A 15,507-nucleotide genomic window follows, 5' to 3' on the forward strand; every position below is an offset into this window, starting at 1 on the left:
GCTCACATAGCCCAGATCGTGGCTGCTTATCGTCTGGTATACAGCTCAGCTGAGACAGGCAACAGTGGGCTAGGGCTGTAATGTAACTCATTAAACTGTGGGTCTTATGTGAATGAGATGGGTCCTAAGATGGGTCTTCCATGAATGACCTGAATGATCAGGCTTTACTGTCATAGTATCATAACTGAGCTCTTCTCTTCTGCTTTCCCAGGCTATAAATGCTTCCAGGTTACCAGACGGCAGAAGAGATCTTTGGATTTTCAGAAGAAAATGTCAGGAATTGGTATGTCTGCTCATCTGGGTGGCCTGAAAAGCTTAGCAGTGGGAGGCAAAGGGATCTGGCTGGAATCTAGGGGGCAAGAAGTGATGGGATAGTGAAGGATACCGAGATATTCATAGTCCCAGTTCTTGAGTGAAGTGCCAAAACCTAGCTTGAGTGTGTATACTATGCCATGTGACCTGATGCATCATCTATCAAAACAACTCAAAAAACAAAACCAAAGAGTAGCCTGGCTGCAAATGGAAATTAATTCACCAGCTTATAATTCCAAATATGAAGTACTTCTGCTAAATATCGTGCCATAGAATCAGTCATGGCTTTAAAGTTTTTCAAAATTATTTGTATGGCCAGAAAATTTTTTAGAGATCCTATTTATATCTTGACATTCTGCTTTGAAGTTGTGCCAGCTTTGGTACTTTGTGCTCCAATTAAGAGAAGAGCTAGTATAATATTCGGTCTAAATTTAAAAAAAAAAAAAGTTTACACAAATTGATATTTCCTTGCCAGAAGACATGATGGCCTGAAGCTGGGATCCTCCTTGCTTTTGAAATAGGTCTCTTTATTCAAGAATGAGAACACTGCCGTGGCTATTTCTACCAAGATATCTAATTCCAGTCTGCCAATGAGATGTTTTTAATTCGCAGTCTGAATTTGATGAGAAAACTTAGAATAGTATATCTAGGATGCCATAGGGCCTATGTTTTCCTCCTGTGTTTGTGAACTGGTTTTAGGATGGAGAACAGGTCCCCAGCTCAAGTTAGACTGTTGCAATAGCAATTCACATTAACTGCAAGGAATGACAGGAATGAGTATGATGAACACATTTACGCTTATTGCTACTTCCACAGCACTAATTCTGGGCTTTAATTATATTGCAGCCAGCAAATATCAAAACACTGATCTACAAAAATGCTGTGAAGATGGAATGAAATTAAATCCCATGAGGTTTTCTTGTGCAAAAAGGGTAACAAAGGTGGCTGGCTCCCCCAAATGCAGAAACGCCTTCCAGGACTGCTGTGAGAAAGCCACAACCCTCAGAAAGGAGTCGAAGCGGAGGATCAGAGTGGGCTTGGCACGAAGTAAAGAACAGTGGCATGCAACTGTCTACAGAAAAATACCCTTCATATGGTGGCAAGGGAGGCTTAAGGGGCATTTAATGCTGTGTGGCTGGGGAGGAAGTTTTCACATCAACATTTCAGTGAGCCCCAGCATAGTGCAGCACCCACAGGCCATTCACAACTGTACACTGTGAAGGTGGAAGTGGGATAGGATAACTTCTTGGTGTGAGAAAAGGCAGGAATCACTTTAGCCACCGTTGGCCCCACAGCAGCCTTATAGAGGGGCTGTTGGCCCAGGCCCACACCCCGGGAGGCTGCAAACAGCAGAGCAGAGAAGGGGGTGGTTGTCTGCGTTCAGGACTCTGAGTGACCTTGGATTCATGACTATTTAATTAGTGGTACTACTGTTATAACACCTGAATACCTCCAAAACACTACCTCATGAGAAGGGGCCACTTCAGCCAAAGACAATTTTGTTTCTTTTTTCCTTACTTCTCCCCAAAGTCTATCTCTGATCACACAAGAGCTCATGTTACAAAAAAAATATTTTGCGTTGAAAATGACCCCATTCTAAGTGTAATTTCTGCTACCATTTTTCTCAGAGCTCCCCTTTCATGGTCTGTCACAAATATGGGATGGTGGGAACATCTTTACTATGCATTCCTAAAGGAGAATGTTTTCTTGTTTGGTAGCATGTAGTTATTGAACTTGGAAAGAAGAATTATCCTTTTGTTCAGTGACAATCTTTGGTCATTGCTTCTTTTTTTTCAGCTTTTTTTTTTTTTTTTAATGCACAAGCTGGAACCCAGATGGGTCTTTTCATTCAAAGGATTTTTCATGCTGCTTTCTCTCTGACAAACTGACTCCCTGCAAAAGAGTGTAAGGTCAGCAGCCAAAGACTTCTGCTCTTGTTTTACAGACTATGATGACCATGAAGAATTGTTTGATGAAACCTCTGTCAACTTGCGCAGTTATTTTCCTGAGAGCTGGTGGTGGAATTTTGAAGAAGTGAAAAACCCTGGGAACCATAGGTACTGTATTACCTCACTAGATGAATATGTCTAAATGTGTACAGTAAAATGTATATAAATATCAGCTTTATGTGTTATCTGATACAGAGGACTTCAGAATATTTGCAAGTACTTTGTCTCCACAACTGGGGGAATATTATTTTCCCTTACAATACTCAAGCTTCAGCAAATGACAATGTTCAAATTTTATACATCCTTCCTAATACATTTTATTTTGTGTTTCTTAGTGTAGAAAATTTTGCTCCTGACTCTATAACTACCTGGGAAGTTCAGGCAATAAGCATATCTCCCCAAAAAGGTATAAGTATTGGGTATTTTATTGGGTGTCTTTGTATGGATGAATAGAGAATGTATATTTTTTAAAACAGAGATACAATATTATGTTGACAGAGTGAAACAGTCTGTGCTGAAAAACACCAAGTCTTTTGATCATGATGTATACTCCTCTCATTCATGCCATATTTAAAGCCCAGCTAGAATTTAAGGGATAGATACATATTTATAAAAACAACATGAAGTGGGCTCTGAAGGAGGATGGATTATACAATCAAAACTGTCTCTTATTCTTTCCAATCTATAAACCATCTCATTTTAGCTTCCATATGGCCAGGAAGCCACAAGAAAGGTAGCGGTAATTACACTGCTTTTATTTGAATATTTCTGGGAGCAAGTTCTGGCCGGCTCAGAGAAGCATGAGGGTCTGTGGTCTCTGGAAAGCCAGAGAAGAAAAGAGCACCAGAAGACTAGCAGAAGATCATCAAGGCTGGACACCAGAGAGCCCATGTTCCCAGGTGCTGCTCTCTGGGAGCTCCTGGGGGTTGACGAGGACGATGCAGGAGGGACAAAGGGTCCACCTGGTACTGCCTACTCCCCTTTGGTAAGGGAGGCTCATCCAGGGGTGCAGCAATGGGCATGGAGTGTATTTATAGAAAGTGAGGACAGGTCATTGTGTTTTAAACATGGCCTTTGCAGGAAAGCTGGGCCACATGTCTCTCACAAAAGCTACAAACACTCCTGCCAAATTTTACCTATCGAAAACCATGGCAGTGACTCCAGAGGGCAAATCATCTACCCCTGAGACAGATCTCTCAGGGAAAGAGTTGAAAAGTTTTCTGGATCTAACTGTCTTCCTCTCCTGCTCTTGACTCTGGGGGAGCCCAGACAATGAGTTTTGATTAGACATTTAACTTTTTATCAGCTGATGTTAAGTGTGTAATTCTAAACTCTGTTTTTTTCTCATCCCAGGATTTTGCATAGCTGACCCCCACACCTTTGAAGTTTTCAAAGACTTTTTTGTATCCCTGAGATTACCATACTCAGTCAGACGCCATGAACAACTAGAAATAAAAGCAGTGGTTTACAACTATCTGCCCAACGATCTCCAGGTAGTATTACCACCAACTGCTGTGCTATACACATCTACCTAGCTAGATGCATGGCTATGTAATAATGTAAATGACCCAGCCACTTTTCAGTGACCTCCTACAGCCCAGACATCATGCTCCTGTTTTGAAAGTCTCCCCAAGGACAGGATCTGGTTCTACTTGCTAATCAAACTTACTATATAAAACAGATTTTTATTTACCATATTACACAGCCAAATTCTTTGTCTTCTCCCCCTTCATTGAAGCAACCAGCTATGTTTTTGCTGCCTGCCAATCTTGGCAATACCCAGCTGCTGATAAAGCAGGTATACAAGATACAAAGGTAAATTATGAGCACACAATCCAATAAGTTAGCCACAAAATTCATTGTGCATACAATGCAAAGCCACTTTTTGTCTGCCTGTGACACCTATCCAGCTCTGCATATGGCCACAGTTGTCACTGGGCTTAGGGCCTCCGTCATCCTCAGGCTGATGTTCTTTTTTCATTTCTTCCGATCTCTCAGCGAGCTCTGCTTGACCAGCACCTTCTGAACTGTGTTGAATGGCATAGAGCTGGGATGTATAAAAATGTACTATCCTTCTTACTTCCCTGTGGTTCAGGGATAGGCCAAAACTATAGTGCAAATTTAGTGTAATGAAGAAATACTAGCTGATTTACCTTCACAGCCCTAGTCAATGAATGTAGATGAACAGACCACAGGGTCATAGAACAAATTAGGCTGGAAAGGATCTCCAGAGGTGTCTAGTTCAACATATTACTCAGAGCATGTCCAGTTAGAGCAGGTTGTTCAGGGCCTTGTCCAGTCAAATACTGAATATCTCTGAGGAGGGAGACTCCACAAACTCTTTGGACAAGCCGTGCCAGCATTTGATCACTTCTTGGTGAAAAAAGTTTTCCCATTTTATAACTGGAGAATAGTAAATTCAGGGGAGCGAAATGAAAAACACTTTCTGTTTTGCAAAATGTCTGCATTGCTATTTCCTTTTTAAGCAAAAGCTAGTCTCCTGTTATACCCATTTGTCATGTCATTTCCCATTCTTATCTAGACATGATGGAGCTGGAGTATTTTTCCTGCGCGGTGGTGCACTAAGCCTGATCGCAGGCATTACCTTGTCCCTGCAGGTTACAGTGACGATGGATGCAGTGAAGGGGCTGTGCACCGCAGAGGCAACAGAGAAGGCTGTGCAGCTGACATTGGTGGTTAAGGGGAACTCTGCAACACCAGCCTACTTCTCAGTTGTCCCTCTGACTGTGGGAGAAATTCCAATTATTATTACTGCCTTTGACACCATTTCTGGGCACAGTGATAGCATTAGGAAGAACCTCAATGTTGTGGTAGGTATAACTAGTTGAGGGCAGGCACTTCATGAATATATGTTTCTCCTCAAATATAACATTCACTATGTGTGGAGCTCTTGTCAAGGGAGTGAAATGATAGAAACATAAGGATGGAAACAGTCTCAGGAAACCTGTTTCTCAGCAAGGGTAGAGCTAGAGCATGGGGAAGAAATTTAACCCTGTGGTGGGCTTGTGTGTAGTATATATGGAAAGAATTGTTTTCTACAGCAAAAAGGCATCCTCCTATCCATGACATAGCAACAGCTTCCTTCATGCAGTCAATGCCCATCTTGTAATCTTTAACTTACACCTGCTTCATCAGCATTTGTAAAAATTCTTTTTCCCTTATGAAGCCAAGATTGAAGGTGTCCATCTAGCAATATTTTGAGAAGGAAATACTCTCTGCTAGTCATAAAGTTAAACCCTATTTTATTCTTTCTAGTTAACGGATCTTCAACCTTAACAATTGCATAGGTAAAACACATACAGGCAAACAAAGATGTTGTATTGATTATTTAATACCTTGATTCTCTTTTGAAAAGGAGGAGCCTTTTAGAAAAGATGACTCTTGAAGAGTCATTACACCGAAATAGCCCATTGAAGCCTATTTTCAATCCACACAAAAAGTGCAGAATATAAATCCTTGCACCATTAATGTCAGGGGATAGCCATGCAGCTAAAGATAAGGCATGGGATGCCAGGAACCTGCTGTTGTTACAGACCATAACTTTTCTAGAGATAGACACAGTCTCAGAGTTCAATGGTACACCAAAACACTAAAAGTGTCTGTTAAAATAGCTTTATTAAAATAGAAACCGTAGGAAGAGGGGTGTGTGGAAATCAGAAGGGAAAAAAGTTTAAGTTTCACCAACAAGATGAATGCAGAACTTGGTGGGTTTCACAGATGAGAGATTTATAAAAGTGAGTCTACCTGTGAACTTCACTTGCACACCTCACAAAGCTGAGAATAAACTTTGAAGTTTAATTTTTCTGGGTTAGTTTGGGCTGAAGGAATTTCATCCAGGGAAATACGTCAATAATAACAAAAATTCAATAGAGCTTATTAGCCTTTCAGTTAGGAGACTGTTTTTACCTCGAGAGAAATCTCACTCCAAAATAACTTATTTCTGCCACCTGCTGGTCTAGTGCAAGGGCAGAGATTGTGGCTTTCACTGCTTAATTTCAGGTGTGAGTGCTTGCAGAAGTTTTTACTTTTCTTTCCTCAATTGTACAGGCTGAAGGTGTTCTACAGAGAGAAGAAAAGACCATTTGCATTAACAGTGGCTGTGAGTTACACAAAAGAATTAGATACAGATGAGGTTTGAGGCAGGGATGGGGGTGTAAAGCCTGGTATGAATATCTGATGGGTGCAGTGAAATACTTCTTAACATACAAACGTTGTTTTGGTTGACCAGAACTTGTCACAGATCTCTTCATCCAATACATAGCAAAAGACTCAGGAAAGAAAAATCATTTCATTCTAAATGTTTAGAATTGATTTGTATTACTTCTATGTTTCAACGTAGCATTCTTTAAATATTAAGTAGGCGTCTGTTTCATTTACTAATGGGTCTTAAAAGGTATTTAAAAAAAGCCTCATTTCAAGACAAAAAATATTGCTAATGATTGAAAATTAAATCAATTTAAGAAAGATAAGTATATTTCTTTTCATAAATTTCCATTAATGTTTCTGGTAACATTTCTGTTATAATTGCCATCAACTGTGAGATGTTGAATGAAAAGCATGTTCTAAAATTACACTGTATGTTTTTATGTTTAAAGAGTCTGGATGTAGATCTCTATTTACTATTTATTTACAGTAAAGTCCCATACGCTGGACCTGAACAGACCATCTGATATGGTACCAGGTTCTGATAGTCACGTGTTTGTTAGCCTGAAAGGTAAATGTAATTTTTTGTCAATAACTTCTCCACAGGTGACAAGACACATGCCCCTTTGTGCTGTTCATTCCTCAATGTCGAGTTTCCATTCCCTTCTAGTTTTTCTGTTATGACTCAAATGGTCTGTGCTACATGTCCACGTCATAAAACAAAACAGCCCCAAGGCTGATCCAGTACCTTTCCCCTTTTTAATTACTCCTTCTCACTTGTATTGGATATAATAGCTTTATGCGGTCCATCCTGCCTCACTGTGCCCAGGCTAACTTTATGGGAAGGCCAGAGAAGGGAAGAGTTCACCTTCTCTAACAACCCCACACTGCACGTAGGTCTGTAGAAATCTGCTTTAGAAATAAGGATGCCTGACTCTGATGTATTAAGTTCTGGAAAGTTCTGTTTTTCTAAAGAGAAGATTTGTACAATCCTGTATTCATTTAATCGAATAATAGTATACATATATGTATACTCATGCATACGTATTTTAAAAACATCTATTAGCAAGTATTCTTATTAATGATAGAAACACTTTTTCCCAGAAAATGTAAAATATTTCTTGACACAAAGGCTATTGGCTTCCATTACAAATCTCGTGTTCTAAAGTATGGGGATGCTTGAATTAATCAAATGAGAAAATTACAGAGAGGAAAAAAAAAAAAAAAGTCTGCACAAAATGTTTGGCGTGATTAAGGCATGATCTTTTTGCCCTCTGTGGATCAGGTCTGGTTTGACAAGACTTTTTCAGCCTGAACCTGAAGCATCAGTCTTTGCTCCTTTCCTTGCTTACCTGCCTCCAGTAGCCTCAGAACTCTTTCTCCTCCGTGCTTCTTCACTGCCCCAGCCTCCTTTCTCCAGCTTTCCCAGGGCCTGGCGCCTTATCCTTGTTGTTCTCCAGCTTTACAAAGTCTTAAGTAGCTGAAAACAGCGTTTAATAATGAGAAGTATCAGGCTATGCTGGAATGTCAACCTACAGTTAGTATCACCTTTCTTCATGTTACACCAACCAGGTTTAAATACCATGTGTACTGTGGCTTGTGTTTTTTACAACAGGGAGTATTATGGATGAGCCTGTTGAAAATTGTCTTAGTCTCACTGGAGTTGAGAAACTTATTCAAGTGCCCACAGGCTGTGCAGAGCAAACAATGGTGAAAATGGCCCCTGCAGTCTACGCAATTGAGTACTTGGATGCCAGTGAGCAGTGGGTCAACTTTAATCCTGAACGGAAGGAGGAAGCCATTAACATGATTGAAAAAGGTATGCAGAAGAAAAAACCCCAGAGACCAACTGACACAGTCTTTGTTATCCTTTTGCATTGCACACTAACCATTGCTAAATGCCAAAGGAGGGAGCATTGTTTTAACACAGACACGCAGAAATGCCTCTGACAATCTGCAGACAGACATGAGAAACAGAACTGGTGAGGAGGATTCAGGTCACTAATTGCCTACATCTGACATTGTACAGTATTGACATTCACAGTCCACCCTCTCTCTTGCCTAATTAAGAGGTAGAAAGTAAAATCTGAGCTGATCAATGACAATTCTTTTCAGAACAAATGGACAGCAAAGGCCAGTTGATCATTTTCTCCTAATGTAGATGTGCAAAATAGATCAAGATGAATCATGTGCTAAAAATGCTTATTTCTCCCCATGGATAATAGACAGTGCTTAGGATGGCCAGTTGGGATGTCAGTATCTCTGCTGGAGATGTCTATCATTGGCAAGTGGAGTATCACTAAGAAAACTCCCAATGGTAATCATGATATTGACACTTTCTCTTCCACACTCCTGTATTCATTACATGAGCTAGAATGACTCCAACAGCCTTGGACTCCCCAACCCAGGGAGGGAGAGGTGTGACCCAAAGCTGGTGTTAAATGTACAGCAAAGCCAGGAAGTGGAGGTACATGTACAGCATGTGGAAGTGGAGGTGTTCCAGTTCACAGGCACTAACACAGTGTCCAAGAGCTATCAGTATTGTAGCAGGTACAGCTGATCTTTCTAACTGTAGTGGTGTGCACATAGCATGAAGCAATATAATGCACTGGTCTTCATGACCTTCAGAAAACGTGTCACACATTTCATCAAGAAAAATAAGGGTATAAATAGCGATTAAAAACATGCTAACAGTTGCTGAATGGAGGTCTTTGCCTCTTTATCTAAGATTGCCTAAAGTGACATGAGATCCTGCTGATGAGTATTTGGTATTATCAGCAGCATTTAGTCCCTATATTATGCTTTTATTGATTCTCATCAAAGTTCACCAGAGTAGAAAATGAGTTGTGTGGCTATGATAAAGACTTTATCAAGAAAATAGCAGTCAAGATCAGAGGTCACAACTCATGATTTCTAAGCTGGTGTCTGACCCAAGCAATGATGTTTTGTATATTTTTTGATTCCATGCACCATAAAGTCAACAGCTTGAAAAGTTATCAGTAATGGGAAATAAGTTTCCCAAGATTCACTACACAGAAAATGCCTTTTAACTATAGACACATGCAGTTTTCAGGTTATTCTCATGGCTCAAATAAGTCAAACAAGACAGAGCACCTTCTAAGCCTAGTGCCTTTTCTGTGTCAAAGGCCTGCTGACCCAGTCATTTCCTCCTTAATGTACCAGTGAACGTGTCCATGTACTCCTCCACTAGTCAATACTGAACATGTACATGTTAATATAAGTGATGTAAGAAAATGCCCAAGAAATATATCTGTTCTCTGAACAGTTATGTGCTGTCCTGTTCATGCAGGTTATACTAGACTGCTTGAGTTTCAGAAGGTGGATGGATCCTATGGAGCATTCAAAACAACCCCCAGTAGTGTATGGTAAGGTATTTTTCAGTTGCTTGTTTGTTTGTTTGTTTGTTTTTCCCAAATACCTCTATTATCATTTGATGCATCAGAAGTTTTTCCGGGGGGACGGATTTTCAAAATCTGGTGGGCATGGTGTTACCTACATACTTTTGTCATGGATAGTCAGCCATGTAAGTCTGTGAGCATGTTTAGTCCTTGATGAAGGAGATCTGTATGAGCCACTGATTATTTTGCATTTGCCACAGAGCAGAAATGTTCATGCTGATGTCGAATGATAACTCACTAGGTTCCAGTGAGTGCACTGTATTCAATATGAGTCTATGTACAAAATTAGTATGTTTCTTTTCCTGTCAATATACTCTCCTATAAATATATGTCAGCACAAGTTTGGAACATTTTCTTTTGTGCAGGTTAACTGCATTCATTGTTAAAGTACTCATAAGGTGCAGAGAATACATTAGTGTCCAAGATAGTCACATACGCAACTCGATTTCCTACTTGATTAATCAACAGCAGGCAGATGATTCATTCCACGACCATCACCCCGTATTGGACAGGAAGATGCAGGTAGGCCATCTATTGCACATTTAAGGCTGCTAGGGGTTGAAAGAAATATTGTGAGTTGTTGAGTAACAAGAAATGTATCTAAAGAAAAGAAATATTGAATGTAAGAAGTGGAAAATCTGTAATGTAAAATGAGGTTGTTAAAAGGTCTGTTATGTCAGAGACACATAGCTAGCACTGCACTACCTTTATCTTTTGTTCCAGTCTTAGATATATTTTGCAGCTGACCTATGCCTCTAGAGCACTTAGAAAATCAATTCTGAGATCTTTGTGCTTGGTAAAACTTTATGCCTTTTATTGCCAAAGGCAATAGAGCCATAGAATTGTAATGTAGTTTTGAAGGGACCTTCAGAGCTGATCCAGTCCAACCTGTGGTCAGAACAGGTCTAGTTAGATCAGGTTGCACAGAACCATGTCCAGCTGAGTCTTGAGTATCTCCAAGGATGGGGATCCTACAGTCTCTCTGGGTAACCTGTTTCAGTATTTAACCACTCCTGTGGTGAAAAAAAAAAATAAAATCTTAATACCTAATCAGAATTTCCAATTGCATACGTTAGACTACACATCCCCTATAAGTGTCCAGAAACACGAAATCCTTACACTCTCCATGCAACTAGGATATGAAAACAATGTGCATCTTCCAAAATTCATTGAAAATGCAGATACCTTTGTAGTGATCTTACACGAAAAAGTCTATTAATTTTATTAATGATCATTATCAAATCACTAGTAAGGCTTTCACCCTCAAAGCCAGTTCCACAGTTGATGCAACATTGTTGGGGGAAAAAAAAAAACCAGCTCAAGAACTGGCCAAAGGTTTTTTTGACCTGTGTTCATGCTGAGTTACTTACCTTCTATTTTACATTTGCTTCAGGAGCTGTGCATGATAATTTTGTACGGAGACTTAAGTCTTTCCAAGCAAACAACCTATCCTTCTCCTAAGGATAAATATTTGGGGCTGAGTGAAGGAGAAGGTTGTTGTCAAAGGCTGTTGAAGATCCTAAGGTTGTTGTCAAAGGAGAGCATAAGCAAAAGAATCACAAAGAAGAATAGGAATTAAAATGCTAATGAGGGCACTGTGTTTAGTTTATCAAGAAGAGGAATAAGAAATTATTCTCATAATGGTGTATAAATACCTTTACAGAAAAAAAGTTCTGTGTGTTAGAGGGCTCTTTACTCTATAGGGAGTAGCAGAGAAACAGAAAAAAAACCCAAACACTGGTGTTTGGAAATTGAAGCCATGAATATTCCAATGAGAAATTGTAGATTTTAAACTAGAAGTTAAATAATTAAATATTCAATTACCAGCTGAAGGACTTAGTGGGTTCCTAATCTCTTAATATTGTTTAATGCAAACTGGCTGCCATTTTAGAAGATATACTTTAGGCGGACACAAGTTACTGAGCAAAATTAAAGGGTAAAACTACATGGTCTGTGGTCAGGTGGTTTGACAAGAAGGTCATTGACTTCATGAAAAGTGATTTTCTAAATTTAATCATAAGCACATATGTGTACATTTAACTTTTCCTTTTCATGTTTTATCTTTCAGGGTGGCATTGGGTCAGCAGAAGAGGATTTGGCTTTGACAGCCTTTGTAACTATAGCACTGCAACAGACTCTACAGGTCTACAAGTCACCTGATGTGGTAGGAAGCCTGTTTAAGTCTGAAGGCTATTGCACAATGGCATGTCCACCCTACTACCTTAAAGTACTACAAATGAGGAGGTGAAGGTCTGTTTACATCCGTGGTGGATAGAAAAAGATGCCATGGCCTAATGTACAACAAGGTGTTTCAAGCTACGCACTCCATCTTCAATGGCTTTAATCACTAAGCAAAAATTATTAAAATTGTCTCAAAAATTACTCTAGTAAAGTATTCTAATTTCCTAGTACTCTCACCAGCAGTAACAGTTAGTCGGTCTGAATGCCCTTTTCAGATGGATCCATTCTGTTTTCACAGGTACAAGCAATTAGAGGAGCAGTGGCTTACATGAAAAATCAACTTTCAAGAAATAGTAACTGCTATTCTACAGTTATCACTGCTTATGCTCTGACACTTGTGCAGTCTGATAGTGAAGAAACCCAGTTTGCTAAAGAAAAGTTAAGGAGCTGTTCTGTTTTTGATGCAGGTACTGGTAATCATTCTTAAAAATTCAGCTAGAAAGTACTTTTCCTAATTAAAGCACTTTGAGCACTCTTACATGAACAAAACGTATTCCAGTAAATGAAGACCATTTAATTTTATAGAAGCTTGTATGCATATTTGTAATATACTTAATTATTTAAATTACATAATTAAATATGTCAATGTTGAAATTGTAATATGTAATTTGCATAATTAATATCACTATAAAGGAACAACTTAGCATTGTGAAGTTTGGATCATGATCTCATCTGATACTGGAATTGGAACAAAACCATGGTAAATAGTCATTTACCTCTTCTGCTTCCCTTGCTGCCTATCAAAATTTCCAAACCCGTAAAATGCATTAAAAAAAACAATTCCAAGCCAGCTGAGAAAGAAGAAATTTTGATGAATAAATAGGAGTGAACAGCTACATATGGGAGTAGTCCAGACTGGATTTGTGATCAAGAGGGAAATGTCTTTTCAAGCCCACCTGCTTTCAAAGCCCCCCCGCCAGTTCTGAGTGCTTTTTTCCAGCTCCACGTGGATGTCACCTCTTCCCCCCACGGTGTGTGGCTGTGGTTAATGCTGAGTCGTTTCCTTGTGTGGCTGTGCTGCCATGCTACTAATTTCTCCCAACTCGTATGATAAATACATTATGGTTTAATAGCCATAATTTAAGCATAGGGAATATGCTTCTCCTTAATCAAGACTGGACTTGTGGGCATAATTAATGCTATTTTCTCATGGGGACCACCAGACACAACGCTACCACTCCATCAGATGGACATTGCTGTACAATGGGGTCATTAGACTGTGATGGTTGGATAAGTAAAAAATGAAATTTGTGTATTCCTTTTTCCATTATCTCTGCTTCCCAACTGATTTGTTGCTCTCATGACAGCATCTGTGTCTTGTGATTCCTCAGCTCTATGACATGAAGTATCTACTGTGTAGAACAATAATCATTTCTGGCAAATGTCTTTACCAAGGGGATTCAAGACTGAGTTTTTCTTGCAGCAAAGCAGCAGCGCTACTGGGGAAACGGCAATGATGCGGTCTCAGTGGAAACCACTGCCTATGCATTGCTTCAAACATTGCTTCTGAAAGACATGGAGTACGCAAGGCCTATTGCTACATGGCTGACAGAAAGAAGGAACTATGGTGGAGGATACTGCTCTACACAGGTGCCTGACCACCACTCCTGGAGGAGTTTCAGGGGGAGGGAAGAAAGCAGAAGCCCCATAAAGACATGTTCATTTAGAATTGAAGGCATCGTAACAGTTAATCCTGAACTTCTTCGGTGTATGAAGCACTAAAGATTTTGGCTCATTAATAAAAAATGGGCCAAAATAAAATGGTTATAAGCTAGCAAAGATTCTTTGTCTTTATGAAGACATATGATAATCGAAGGTCAGAACTCCAGTGGTTTTAGGATTTTAATGCTAAAAGAAGAAGCTGGGAAATGAAACAAATAGTCTGCATAGGTAGGAATAGGCAGATACAGGAAACTTCAAAGCAGCAAAAGCCATAAAACTGAAGAATAGCTCCAGGTGACTGATCCTGTCATCTTAGATGTTGAAGTAATCTGGCATAATTGTTATGGTTTTTGTATTTCTTTCTTACCTAGGACACAGTGGTGGCCCTAGAAGCTCTGTCAGCATACAGCATACAGACATTGAACACTGCTTCCACCAACCTGACTGTAAAACTGGGAACACCTGGAAGACAAGAAGACTACAGTATTACTCTGACTGATACTGATGAAGCAATTCAGAAGGAGCTAGAGGTACACAAGTTTCAAGGTTTTTTTCCTCAAACAGGAGAAACATTGGATCATCTGCCCTAGGCTTTCTCATGTTAAGCAATCATGATGTAGCTGGTTTATAATATTTTTTAATAATTTAATCTGTAAGACAACAGACTCTTTTTAAATAAAAAAAAAGTCAACAGATGCTTAGCAGCACACTTTAGAGTCCCTTTCCTGCTTCTTCAAGGACTTTGATGACGTGAATCTCCTCCAGTAGTGAAGAGCAGCCGGGAGCCCAAGTCTTGCTAGGGAATGAGGAATAAGGAGAATCTTCTAATATTCAGTGTGTTGGGACCTGTGAAAATGTCAAATCCAGGCTACAGAGGAGAGAGTGAACTTGGGAAAAAATGTCTCCTGGGTCCCAGAACAGCAGAGTAAGATGCACCAGCCCAGCACATTAAAAATCTTATGAAACTTGAGGTCTCATAACTGCTTCCATAGCTAAAGGGTTTTCCTACACCAGTTCTGAGGAGTAAAGGCATAGAAGACCGTCAAGATCACAGGAAAACAATAAATCAAATGCTGAGCACAGACTAAATTTTTTTTTTTCTCTCTTTGGTTTGCAGTTTGAACTTGGGAGAAAACTGAAAGTGTCTGTACATGGCAGAGGAAATGGGACAATGAGTGTAAGCTGTAAATCAGAAATTTAAAGTCCAACTGGAATTCTTTTAATGCCTTTTTGAAAACAGACTGAGAAATTATTTGCCGTGGCTTCATCCATTGTGTTCCTACCTCCAAATTTCTAAAATTTGGTGCCTACAGACTGCCCTGAGGGCAGTCAATTTTTCCTGTTTTTAACTTTAAGTCCATGAAACATCAATGCTGATAGAGGCAGCTGGAGTTTGAAAGACCCCTTTGTGGTTGGGAATGGAGAGTTTTCTCAAAGGTCCCACACCGTTTGTGATTTGCACATGGGAACTCTCCTGCTTATACCCACAACAGTCCTCCGTGACTAGTCTGTGTCTCTGGGAGACTGGTGTTTCTCTCTGCACTTCCATGTCCCATCAACATTTGCTGAAGTCCTGGAGCAGTAAATCTCTTGTCATTTAAATTATATTTTTAGTGGTTTGATGTTTGTGTGTTCATCTTAGATATTAAAAGTGTACTGGTCTTCTGAGCTGAAGAACAACACATGTAACGATTTGATTTTAACAGTGGAAATGGAAGGGAGCATTAAGTACGCTGGTGAGTGAAATTGGGAAGTGGTTG

At 39.7% G+C, this 15,507-nt stretch overlaps 1 protein-coding gene across 1 annotated transcript in view; it reads left to right on the plus strand.

Moving 5' to 3' along the window:
• The window catches only part of LOC104835008 (complement C4-like), a 48,874-nt gene that overhangs the window by 21,536 nt on the left and 11,831 nt on the right, over positions 1 to 15,507 (plus strand). The window contains exons 16-32 of the mRNA XM_010572777.1: positions 212 to 283; positions 1,159 to 1,359; positions 2,258 to 2,369; positions 2,597 to 2,667; positions 3,615 to 3,754; positions 4,880 to 5,092; positions 6,330 to 6,381; positions 6,916 to 6,996; positions 8,041 to 8,244; positions 9,736 to 9,811; positions 10,210 to 10,366; positions 11,913 to 12,008; positions 12,324 to 12,492; positions 13,509 to 13,675; positions 14,119 to 14,277; positions 14,865 to 14,924; positions 15,390 to 15,483. Coding sequence (XP_010571079.1) covers positions 212 to 283; positions 1,159 to 1,359; positions 2,258 to 2,369; positions 2,597 to 2,667; positions 3,615 to 3,754; positions 4,880 to 5,092; positions 6,330 to 6,381; positions 6,916 to 6,996; positions 8,041 to 8,244; positions 9,736 to 9,811; positions 10,210 to 10,366; positions 11,913 to 12,008; positions 12,324 to 12,492; positions 13,509 to 13,675; positions 14,119 to 14,277; positions 14,865 to 14,924; positions 15,390 to 15,483 — 2,124 coding nt within the window. The remainder of the gene's footprint in view (positions 1 to 211; positions 284 to 1,158; positions 1,360 to 2,257; positions 2,370 to 2,596; positions 2,668 to 3,614; positions 3,755 to 4,879; positions 5,093 to 6,329; positions 6,382 to 6,915; positions 6,997 to 8,040; positions 8,245 to 9,735; positions 9,812 to 10,209; positions 10,367 to 11,912; positions 12,009 to 12,323; positions 12,493 to 13,508; positions 13,676 to 14,118; positions 14,278 to 14,864; positions 14,925 to 15,389; positions 15,484 to 15,507) is intronic.

Source organism: Haliaeetus leucocephalus, unplaced genomic scaffold (genome assembly GCF_000737465.1).
Source record: "Haliaeetus leucocephalus isolate CR32 unplaced genomic scaffold, Haliaeetus_leucocephalus-4.0 Scaffold351, whole genome shotgun sequence".
Classification (NCBI taxonomy): domain Eukaryota; kingdom Metazoa; phylum Chordata; class Aves; order Accipitriformes; family Accipitridae; genus Haliaeetus; species Haliaeetus leucocephalus.